General features: G+C 46.6%; 1 protein-coding gene across 1 annotated transcript; it reads left to right on the plus strand.

Annotated features, from left to right (window-relative positions):
- Positions 1 to 10043: 10043 nt before the first annotated feature.
- Positions 10044 to 11674, plus strand: LOC117183275 (uncharacterized). Its single transcript, XM_033376643.1, has 2 exons — positions 10044 to 11453; positions 11524 to 11674. The coding sequence occupies exons 1-2, from the start codon at positions 10668 to 10670 to the stop codon at positions 11551 to 11553; spliced, it is 816 nt and encodes a 271-aa protein (XP_033232534.1). The 5' UTR covers positions 10044 to 10667; the 3' UTR covers positions 11554 to 11674.
- The last annotated feature ends 699 nt before the right edge of the window (positions 11675 to 12373 follow it).

Raw genomic sequence — 12373 nt, forward strand, 5'->3', positions numbered from 1 at the left:
TTTCTGAGCAATAGCGCTCTCTGTCTAGTAGCTCTCGCTATAACCGCTCTGAACTCTGCTCTCTTTTTTTTCTTACCAATTCCGCTTTGAGCGTTGTCTGGCACATTGGTCTGATACCGATTTGTTTTGGAAATTTTTAATTTTTTTGATTTTAATTTTTATTTGCAAATTTTCTTAAGAAAATATTTGAATAATAAAAATAAAATGGAATTCGCTGTGGAATTCTGCGCCAAAAAAACCTGCAAGAAGCAGATCACTCACGATCAGCCAAATGTCCCCTGCTGGCTCTGCGACAGCGTAGTCCACGCAAAATGCGCGGGATTTTCTGGCCTCGTGAGCGATGCCATAGCCAAACGTAATGGCTTGCATTACAGTTGCGAGGCATGCCGTGCGGTGGAGAAAGACATGGTGGCTTTCATGAGGCAGACGCGGAGTTGCTTTAAGGAGCTGACCGTTGGTTTCAAAAACCAATACGATCGGCTCCTAGCCATGGAGGCTCAGATTAGCGGTTTAAAACTGCTGAATGAGTCTCCGAGGCGCAAAAAGGTCACTCCGCGGGACCTGCAAGTGCCAACCGTCACTCAGCCGTGCGCCGCCGAAAAATTGACTCCGACCACTCCAAGTGGGCAGCAGTTGATCTCGTTTGCCACTCCAAAGGCAACGAAAGCTGCTGGCGATGCAGATTCGGTAGCCGAATTCATCGCCTCGGAGAATGTGCAGCCAAGTACGTCTGCTGCGTCCGTGTCCATGGTGTCCGCAAGCTCGTTAGTTGTCCCGTCTATCCCGATCCCACCAGTAAATAGACGTTCCGGACCTCCGGATATTGCCACCACAGGTACTAGACCTGCGGTGACTAAACCACTGGTGGGAGTCCCACCAAAACGACAAGTTTTTGTTTCACGGCTGGCCTCTGACCTCACATCTAATGATGTAACTGCTTTACTTCAAAGCAAAATAAAAGCCGTGGGTTTAAAGGTGGAGAAATTTAACTTCTCTTATGCCAGGGAGATAGCGTCGTTTAAGATAAGCATCTCCCCAACTCAATTTGACACCATTTGCTCCACCAAATTTTGGCCGGAGCATTTGGTGGTGAAGGAGTTTAAGGCTAAGAAGAAGGCAAAAAACTAACTTCTCTTTTAGTAACATATAGAATGTAAGAGGCTTGCGTAGTAAGCTCAGCATTCTTTTCCGGGATAGTGTTGCATTTGCTTCCCACGTTATTGTGTTTACTGAAACCTGGTTAAAGCCGGACATTCTTAGTTCCGAGGTTTTGGCAGGTCGGTACACAACTTTTAGAAAGGACCGTTCGTCTCGACGTGCAGGAGGGGTTCTAATTGCAGTGGACTCTTACTTCACGTCAGAACACTTCACAGTCAAAGTTCAACAGGAACTGGAATTCCTGTGTGTAAAACTGATTCTTCCCTATATTCTTCCCTTTCGCTATATTCATTACTTGCTCGTATATCCCACCTTCTTCGGATATTTCAATTTATGAGCAGCACTTGTCCGCTTTAACCGCTGTTGATTCCTTGCTATCTGATAAAGATCGTATGATAGTTCTTGGTGACTTCAACTTGCCAGAAACTGTTTGGTCTTCGGTAAACGAGTCTAGTATCCTAGTGCCCATGTCACGACATGACTTTGTTGACGGCTTGCTTGACCTGTCCCTATCTCAAGTCAATCATGTGAAAAATTCCTTGGGTCGATTGCTTGATCTATGCTTTGTATCGGATCCGACCATAGTGTTGTTAACCCGAGCCCTTCCGCTCACTATACCTGAAGACGCCTACCACCCTACTTTCGAGGTGTCGCTAGACATAGGACCAACTGTATTGGATCGGTCGAGTAGACTACCTGGACGTGTCCGCTGCTTTCGTAAAGCCGAGTTTGCGAAGCTTAATAACCTAATTAGGGATTTTGATTGGTCCGCTTTGTACTTGTGCACTGATGTCACAAAAGGCACAAACATTTTTTACAATGCTCTTGGCACATTTTTTGATTCTTGTGTCCCGCTTTCTTGTCCGATTAGATCTGGAAAACCCCCTTGGTTTACCAAAGAGTTATCCAGTCTAAAAAACTTAAAATCAAGACTTTATAAAAAATTTCAAGAAGTGGGTTCTCCTACTTCTCACTCTCGTTATGTAATAGCTCGGTCAAACTTTTCAGTTCTTAATGCTCAATGCTATAAGAACTACCTATCTCGTTGCAGGATACGTTTTTCTCAGGACCCTAAACAGTTTTACTGCTTCGTAAACAGTAAGCGTAGAACGTCCGCACACCCATCCTCGCTATCATTTTGTAATACGTCGGCAAATAATGATCAGGCAATTGCCGATCTTTTTGCCCAGTTTTTCCAAACCACCTATTCTGAGGAACGCTACTCTGGTCAACCGTACCCATACGGATTACCGAGGTCGAACGGCATTTTCAGTCCCTTGTTAAATTAATATTCCCTACTTCAAGATCTTCGACTAGTTAAGCCGGTGTTTTCACCGGGTCCAGACGGGGTTCCAGGTTGTGTCCTCAGGTACTGCGCCGAGGCTCTGTGTGGACCATTGCTTAAAGTATTCACCCTGCCCATTGATTCCTCTTGCTTCCCCCCAATCTGGAAGGAATCGTTTATAATTCCTCTCCATAAAAAAGGTAGCAAGTCTGATGCAAAAAATTATAGAGGTATAGCAAAGTTATCCGCTATTCCCAAATTGTTTGAGAAGGTTTTAACTCCGCACTTGCAACATCTCTGCAAGTCACTTATATCTCCAACTCAGCATGGATTTATAAGGCGGCGATCAACCACCACGAACTTATTAGAGTTTACCTCTTTCATTATTAAAGGCTTTCAAGGTAACTTACAGACGGATGTTATTTACACCGACTTTAGTAAAGCATTCGACTCTGTAAACCATTCCCTTTTAGCACATAAACTTGACCTTTTAGGGCTCGCGCACACTGTTGCTGAAAGCGGAGCTGAAAGCGGAGCTGAAAGCTTATTTTTCAGCTCTGAAAAAACAAACACACTGCACCGGTGCAAGTGCGCACATTGCAGACTGAGCTGAGCTGAAAGCTGAAAAAGCTCGCTCAAATCAGCTCAGCTTAGTTTGATCGATCAAGCATGTTTGTTTTTTCAGCAAGCTGATTGCTGATTTTGTTCGTGTGTATTGGTTCATAAGTGATCGAAAATGGGCTACAAAACATTTTTAAGCGAAATTGCGGTTAACCCAGCGCTGGGGAATAAGCGGGACTATTAAAAATATTTGAATAATAGTTTTATTTCTATAATTTCTATGAAGGCGATAAATTGGGCAAAAAAGTTTTAATATTTACCATTACCAATGTAATGTACAAATGTAATAATTCGTAAAAAAAAAGTAATACGAAAACTTCCGTCTGGCTACTGTACGTCTGGCTATTGTACGTGCTGTGAAGTAATAATTCATTTACAAAATAACAATAATAATTATAATGATATCTATTGATGCCACTTAAGGAGATAGACAAAGGGAGGCGGTGGTTTTCAGCTTTCAGCAATCAGATCAGCCGACAATGTACGCACCTGCAAGCTGATTCTGCCTGAGAAAAGCTCTCAGATCAGCTGAGCTTTCAGCTTTGATTTCAGCTCCGCTTTCAGCTCCGCTTTCAGCTACAGTGTGCGCGAGCCCTTAGGGTTTCCGCCCAACCTCCTGAGATGGATTTCTAGCTATCTTTGTTCTAGGTCTCAAAGAGTCCTCTTCAAAAACTCCCTCTCTTTACCAGTAAAGGTTTCTTCGGGAGTACCACAGGGCAGCCATCTAGGCCCCTTACTCTTCACACTCTTTATTAATGACTTGCCTTCAGTAATAACATACTCTCGAGTACTTATGTATGCGGATGATGTTAAACTCTGTGTCCAGTACAAGGACATTTCATTTCATTCTCGCTTGCAATCCGATCTCAATAGCTTTCAGTCATGGTGTTGTGCAAACTTGTCACACCTTAATGCCTCGAAATGCAAAGTTATGACATTTCATCGTTCTAACCCTTTGTTGGCTCCCTACACCCTATTTGGGGGTTCTCTTGAGAGAATTACCCTGGTGGATGATCTGGGTGTTATGTTAGATCCCAAGTTAAAGTTTTCCGAACACATTTCTACCATGGTAAATAAGGCCATGGGCGTGCTTGGGTTTATAAAGAGGTGGTCAAAGGAATTTGACGACCCCTATATAACAAAGACTCTCTATACCTCGCTTGTTCGTCCGATCTTATAATACGGCTCCTGTGTATGGTGCCCTCAGTACAAAGTACACCAGGACCGTATAGAATCAGTGCAGAAAAACTTTTTACTCTTTGCTCTGCGGGGCCTTAACTGGGATGCGGGTGTAAGACTCCCATCTTACTCTAGTAGACTATTATTAGTAAACCTCCCTTCCTTAGTTAACCGTAGAAAAATGCTTGGTGTGATATTTATGCACAACTTGATCAGGGGTGACATAGACAGCCCTGATCTGTTGAGCCGCATAAACTTCACGATTCCTATTAGACTGACTAGAAACTTTATACCGTTGTTCCTTCCACTTTGTAGATCGAATTATTCCTTGCATGAACCGTTTAGGGTCTTATGCTCGGATTATAATTCCCTCTACCATATTATATCCTCCACTAATTCTCTTCCTCTTATTAAATTACTAATCCTTACACACCTTTCTAGTAATTAGTAATTGTAGTGGTATTTGTATTTTGTATTTTATTGCATGCTTAATTTCTTAATAAGTTTAGTGCTAATTTTCCTCGAAGGTTAGTCTAATATCTATCTTTCTTGCATGCTCGCGTTTGGTTCGGCTACGCACCGCGCGTCATGCGGCAGCGCCCCTCGGTCGGTTGGGCGGGAGGAGGGCTGCGTTTTGCCTGGGATCCGCGCGTAACAGCCTTCTGCTGGTGTCACACGGGCCACTTGACGGTGCAGTAATTGCATCGCCTCTTGATAGATGCAGTCATTGCATGTCAACGTCCAAAAATAAATGCGCTCCAAACCTTCTGAGCAAGGCTGTCGTCTTCAACACTACATTCCTCGTCATTTAGTGAATTATAAAAATATTCTCGCGAAGGAAGCAGGGATTCATCAAATTTGTTCAAACTATCCAAATAATCATACGGAAATACTCCCTTTCGTCGTAGCATATCAAATTTTTCACCTTGATATTTAGTTTTCAAAATTTTAAAATTCCCTATGTCCATGTAACTAGCGAGTTTTTCTAAGCTTGAATTTAAAAATCTATTTGAATCTATATATCTGATTTTATATTGATGAAGATATGATTCATCGAGCTTACAAATTTCAGTTAACGCAATATATACTACTGCTACAGGGGGATAAACGGATGGCGGGTCGGCTCGCACAACTGTAAGCTCGGAATTGAGGCGCAGCCACTCCGGTTAGGAATACCCGGTGCGGCTGGCGTCCCACACCCCTAGGACACAGAGGGTTGCGAGCGAACCGTCACCTGCCGTAACTGTACACACCGGTGGAAGTGGGAATACACTCTCCCCGTGAGGGCGGCTGGAAACAGGTCCTGGTACGGTCATGTCTCTGCCAGGATGCTGGCGAATGGTAGTCGGGCGGAGAGAAGAAAACTCTCAGTGAAATTGCCCCAATCCAAGGCGACACTGTTATATGCCGAGAGATACATGGCCGGGGGGCCTGCCGACCTCCAGTTTAAATTAGGCTTCCCGGGGCAAGCGGGCTATGCCTCGGGTGTCCAACCCCTTCCCGTCTACTCGTGGGAACAAAATACAATCTACCAAAAACATAAAATCAAACAACACCGCAAAGGAGCTCGGTACTCCTTTTAAAGTACCGGAGGGACAAGCCAATCCCTCTGTACCAGCGCCTAGGAAACCAGGTCTAAGGAAGACGGGGAAGGAGACTGAGTCGGTCCACCGTCTTCAGGCAGCGGCCGCAGCGAGGGGGGGCCCGAAAAGCCAATCGGGTCCTTCCGAGGGGGGTGGCTCCAAGGGCGAATCGGAGACCGGGGTGGCTGCCAAGCAAAGCATAATCGCGGATGGTAAGCGCACCGGGACCGAGGAACCCATGGGGGCCCCGGCGAGCAGCGTCTCTGCACCACGGGGAGGAAAGCCGAAAGGGACGGCCATGTCCCTCGTGAAGAACGAGCTCCAGGGCCGGTTCCTACAGGAACTGGAGGAGAACGGTGGACCCCCGCCAAAGTGTGAGGACGCAGGGTGGCATCAAGGCAAGGTGAAAACCATCGCCTGCCAAGACGCTCGCTCTGCGGCCCTCTACATGAAGGCGGTGGCCGCTCTCAAAGAGGTCTATCCAGGGGCGAAACTGGAGGCCGTGAGATGGGAGGATGTTGCCAGCCGTCCGAGAGCCAGAGCATGGGTCTCGGCTAAACCTGCAGAGCCTGAGAAAATCCTCAGGCTACTGCAGGTCTGCAACCCCCACCTTCCCACAGTCGATTGGAAGGTGGCCAAGGTGGAGGATATCCAGGGGCAGAGGCGCCATATAATCCTCGTCCTTAATGAGGAGTCGCTAGAACCCCTCGCGAAGACGGACCGTGTGGTCGACTACGGATATAAAATGGTCACCATATCCACCTACAAGTCGGATGGCAGGGTCAGGCAAGCAGAGGTCGAGCCAAACCCGTGGCTGATGTCGGACGACATCCTGGACGACTACGCGTTCGATGAGAGCGACCTAGCCAGAGGTCTCAGCTACATCGTTGTCGGGGAGGAGACGGAGTCCCCCGACAGCGATCTAGAAGCAACAATGGTGGAGGTGAGCCTCAGCAATGTCATTGACACTCCAGCAGATAAACTTCCACCATTGTAAGGCAGCATGCGCTGTTCTACAGCTCCACCTGGCCAAGGGTGGATCCTCGGAAACAGGGTCTCCGGTCTGAGGACTTCTGACTATAAGCTATACGTAGCTGAAACCGCAGGTAAAATTCGTACCTGCATTCTTGCAAAAAGAGAGTTGCACTTATTTTTGCTCCAAAATTTCAGCAATGAAGACCACACCGCAGTGAGCCTCGAAGGCCAGGAGCGCTCACTGAGGATCTGCTCCGCATACATGTGACATGATCAACCAGACCCACCTCCACACGCGCCTCTCCGGGCTCTAATCACAGACTGTTCGTCCAAAGACATCGGCCTAATTGTGGGGTGCGACGCCAATGCACATCACTGTCAGTGGGGAAGCACTGACACAAACGAAAGGGGTGAGTACCCTTTCAGTTACTTACTGACCACTCAGATGGTCTTAGTAAACCGGGGTAGTGATCCCACCTTTATTATTAAAAACCGCAAGGAGGTCCTGGACCTCACGCTTGCCTCTCATGAGATACAGAGTAACATTGTATCCTGGACAGTCCTGAAAGAGAACTCCTTCTCGGACCACAGGTACGTGGAAACTGTTTTCTCCTTCTTAGTACCGAAGCCAGCTCGTTTCCGGAACATCAGGCGGACAAACTGGACTCGGTACTCTGATTACCTCTGTCCTGTTCTCCCGAGCCCCCATCTGAGGAGGAGTTCTCCACGGAGGCCACGTCGCGCCTTCTTAAGATCTTTACCGACGCCTGCAATAAGGCGCTCGACAAAGCATGCCCCTCTGGCAAGAACAGAGGCCGGAGGAAACCGGAATGGTGGAATCCGAAACTGGATGAACTCCGGAAAGCCTCCCGGAGACTCTTCAATAAAGGTAAGGCTGAGAACGTTGAGCAAAACTGGACCGAATACAAGGCCAGTCTGTCAACCTACAACAAAGAACTTAGAAAAGCCAAACGCGCCTCCTGGCGTAAGTTCTGCAGCGAAATCGAGAGTAACTCAGAAGCCTCGCACTTGCGCAGAGTTCTCTTGAAGACAACACCCACCCTGGGCTACTTGAAGAGCACCGACCAATCGTGGACTCGATGAATCGCTAAATCTTCTCCTAAATACTCACTTCCCTGGCTGCGATGAAAACAGACCCAACAACTTCGCGCCTCCTTCTGTCGTCTCAAATGCCCTCCTGAGCCTGCCAAGCAAGGAGAACATTTCCTGGGCGATCAGAAGTTTTAAACTTTACAAGTCCGCGGGGCCAGACGGCATTTTTCCTGTCCAACTGATTCGCGCGGGACTTAAAGCCATTAACTCGCTCAAAATAATTTACGAGGGAATTTTCTCCCACGGGTGTATTCCTGACACCTGGCTTCAGACCAAAGTCGTATTCATACCCAAGGCAGGCAAGCCCTCGCACACTGCGCCAAAAGATTTCAGGCCCATTAGTATATCGTCTTTTCTTCTAAAGGCGATGGAACGGCTCCTGGGGCTGCATCTCAAAGCGTGTGTTCCGTCCAGTCTGATCTCAGACTCCCAGCATGCCAATCGGAAGAGAAGATCCACCGAAACGGCCCTACACTCGATCACATCGATCATCGAAACTTAACTTAACTTTAAGGAGTACACCGTCGTAGTCTTCCTCGACATAGAAGGTGCTTTAAACAACATCCTTCCGACCGCTATCACGGGCGCACTGACGGATCTGGGGGTTAACTCCAGTACGGTGAGCCTGATTGATCACTGGGGACGTCAACATGCACCAGATTCGTCTGCAGAGGCACACCGCAGGGCAGAGTCCTCTCGCCCCTCCTATGGAACGTGGCAGTGAACACACTGCTCCGGACGAAAATGTCGAAATGGGCAGACAAATGCGGGTTAGGCGTCAACCCGTCTTAAGTGAAACGGGTGCTCTTCACTAGGAAGTACAAAGTTCCGGCACTGATTCCCCCAAAACTATGTGAGGAAGCGCTGGTCTTCAGCAACAACGCCAAGTATCTTGGCCTAATCCTCGACAGAAAGCTCGACTGGAAATTGAGCATCAAGGACAGAGTAAAGTAAGCCACAGTGGCCCCTTTATACTTGCAGGAAAGCCATCGGACTAAAATGGGGAATGACCCCCTAGATAGTCCGGTAGCTCTACACCGCCATCATACGACCGATCATGCTCTATGGAGTGGTATGGTATGGTATGGTATGGTATGGTGGCCAGCCTTAGACAAAAGGACATGCCTCAATAAACTCAGCAGAGTTCAACGCATGGCAGAGCTATGCATCACTGGCGGGCTACGCACTACTCCAGGGGAAGCCCTGGATACCCCGCACAGTATCCTCCTCCCTGTAGATCTCATGGGAAAGAAGGTGGCAACACTTTCTGCCCTCAGAATGAGAGAAGCCAGACTGTGGAAGGCGTCCGCGGTTGGGCACTCGGGACTCCTGATGAGACTCCCGCAATTACCAGAGAGGACAGATTATTGTATCCCTAGTGATCACCTCTTGTAGCATACAACGTACAGGTTATAGGAGCTGATGATAACTAAACGGGAGTAGGAAGTACGCGCTGGATTCCGCTTTTGTCGCTGGTCGGCGGGGTGTGGGCATGGAGGATATTTTACTACCCATTTAGAGCTCTAGCAAATGGTCGAGATAAGAAATTATATAAAAAAAATAAATCGCGTACGAGTAGGGAAAGGATACTAGGAAACGGGATACAGGGGGTCAAAGGGACAGATCAGCATGGATACGTAAGCGAAGAAGATCACCGGTCAGATCTTTGTCGGCTGCGGTATCGCCCATTGGCGAGAACGCCCACCCTACCATGATCCTTCAGGGCCACCTATTAACAGTCAGGATCCCTCCAACAAAGACTGCAGTGGGTCACATCTCCGTCAGACGAGGTTGCATCTTATATCCGATATAAGATATTTAGCCTTGGTTCATTTCCAAACTAACTTTATTAAAGCAATCCATAGTTCTTCATTTAAATTCCTATAAAACCTAACGCTAATAGAATCTAGTCCATAATATAAGCCTGCTATTCGATATTGTCTTACATTTATAGGGTATTACTATACAGCATATACTGGGGAAAGAATATCATAGGGGCAAGGTAGGGTATAATGATCTTAAATCTATAAAAATGATTAGTAGTAGGTATATATAAATGCCTGAGCTAGGTTATGTAGCAAGGTAATAATTAGTGAGGCATTCAACTAGTATTTAAAATAGCATACAGCGCGCATTGGTATTTACCGCACCATCGATACACTCGGCGGGAAATACCAATAGTGAGATATCGGATAAGAAACATCGATAATAGAGTAAGTGCACTTTGTAATGGGCGATTGTGGGAGACAGACGCGCAGCTAATAAAAAAGAGTTATATCAAATCGCCGGGCTTGTGTTTTTATACCTAGACAGTTCACCCACGCACCGATGTTGGTCACTACAATTCCCGGGTTAGACGGCCTACAATTTCAGAAGTGGGATAGGATCAACCGCCGCCAGTGAAAAATAGCGAAAATTTTTCTTTTCTCGTCCGTCGAAGACGCCATTGCTGGAAAAAAAAACATGTCGGACTTGGTCGGCACGGAGGAGTTCTCGGCCGCCCAGCTGCGCGGATGGCTGGAGTCACTCAATCTACCAAAAGGTGGAAGCAAAGCTGCCATGGCAGCGAGACTTAACGAAATACCAGTAGAGCTGCGGGACCACCGGCAGCCGAAACATGCGAGAACGAGAGGGAAGATGAGGCAGCCGCAGATCAAGACTCGACGAAGAGCGAACGCAAAGAGAAGAACGAAAAAGCACCGCAAGCGCATGGGCACAACAACAACCACGGCGAATATCGAGCAGAGGTTGAAATGTTAAAATTGCAAGTCGAGCTGCTGAAGCTGCAGAGCGAGAGGGAGAAGGAAGGGAGAGGAGAGAACACAACACCAGCCGCCAACAATGACGCTGGCGTCATGTTGCTAAATGCCGCCAAAGACATGTTGCCAACATATCATGGCAACATTTCTGGAAACAACGATGACGTCACAACTTGGATCGCGCAGTTTAAGGCCATCGCAAAAGTGAACAAACTGAAGGATGAGAAACTACTAATGCTGCTAATGTCGAAGCTTAAGGACAAAGCATTGGTGTGGCTGCATTTGAGTTCGGACCACATGTCGTTGCCAATCGATCAGTTGTTGAACGTCATGGAAGACACTTTCCATCCCAAGGAAAGCAAACTGTTGCTCTGTCGCAAGTTCGAGTCCCGTTCAGGGGCACGTGACGAGGAGTTCTCGATGTACTTCAACGCCAAAGTGTCGCTGGCATCCCGCATAGTCATTGACAACGAGGAGTTTATTGACGGAGTCATCGAAGGTATCCCAGACGTAGGCCTGCGTAGGCAAGCCCACATGCAGTGCTTTGGTGCTCCACATCAACTACTCAAGGCGTTCGAGAAGATCATGCTGCCAAAGAAGTACGGTTCAACTGAAGGGGCAAACACTGGAGCCTCGCCAACACCCATTCGCTGCTACAACTGCAACTCTTTGGGCCACGTGGCAGGGGAGTGCCGCAAGCCCAAGCGCGAAAGAGGAGCGTGCTACGGATGCGGCAGCATGAGTCACCAGGTGTCACACTGTGACGAAAATAAGTACAAGGTACATAACGATTACATATACAAATTTAATATATACATTAGCAATTACAATAACAAATGCTTGTCCTTAGATTGCCTCATCGACTCAGGGAGCCCAATAAGTTTTATAAAGTTATCATGTCTAGAGCACCAGTCGGAAAACAATCTAAATAAAGCGGAAGAGCGCTCACGATTAAGTTCGAATGAAATCAAAGAAGATGATTTAAGTTTATATAAGTTTAACAAAGACAGAGAAATTGAATTTATTTTGAATAAAAATGCGAATTACGCTTATGTTGGACTAAACAATAGCAAACTTAACATATTTGGTAAAATACCCAGTTTTGTAATTATTAACAAAAATCGAATCAACTTTGAATTACTAGTAGTGGCAGACGAGTCGATGGGCTATGAGGCTGTGTTAGGTAGGGATTTTATGAATTTATGCAAATTTAAAATTGTAAGTGACATTTGCAAGGAGAAGGAGAGTGAGACGAAAAACGAGTGTGAAATAAAAAATGAGTGTTTAGGAGAAAATGAGTGTTTAGAAGAAAATGAGTGTGAAATAAAAAATGAGTGTTTAGGAGAAAATGAGTGTGAAATAAAAAATGAGTGTGGAGTAGAGAATGATCGTTTAGGAGAATATGAGTGTGAAGTAAAAGATGAGGGTGGTAAAGAGAACGAGCATGAAGTAGAAAGTGAAGGCAAGGTAGAAAATGAGTGTTCTGCAATGGTTGAGTGTCTGGAAGACAGCGATACCTGCAAGAGCGTAAAAGCCAATTTCAACGAACTACCAAGCCAGTATCCAGACAAAGAAAACGATTGGGAGTTGAAAGTAGGGACAGATTGTAGCCAAGAACTCGCAGGACGACTTAAATACATGTTTAGGAGAGCGTATGTAAACGCAGAAAGACCAAACTTACCACAAACCAAGTGGGAAAT

The sequence above is a fragment of the Drosophila pseudoobscura genome, chromosome 2 (assembly GCF_009870125.1).
Source record: "Drosophila pseudoobscura strain MV-25-SWS-2005 chromosome 2, UCI_Dpse_MV25, whole genome shotgun sequence".
Classification (NCBI taxonomy): Eukaryota; Metazoa; Arthropoda; class Insecta; order Diptera; family Drosophilidae; genus Drosophila; species Drosophila pseudoobscura.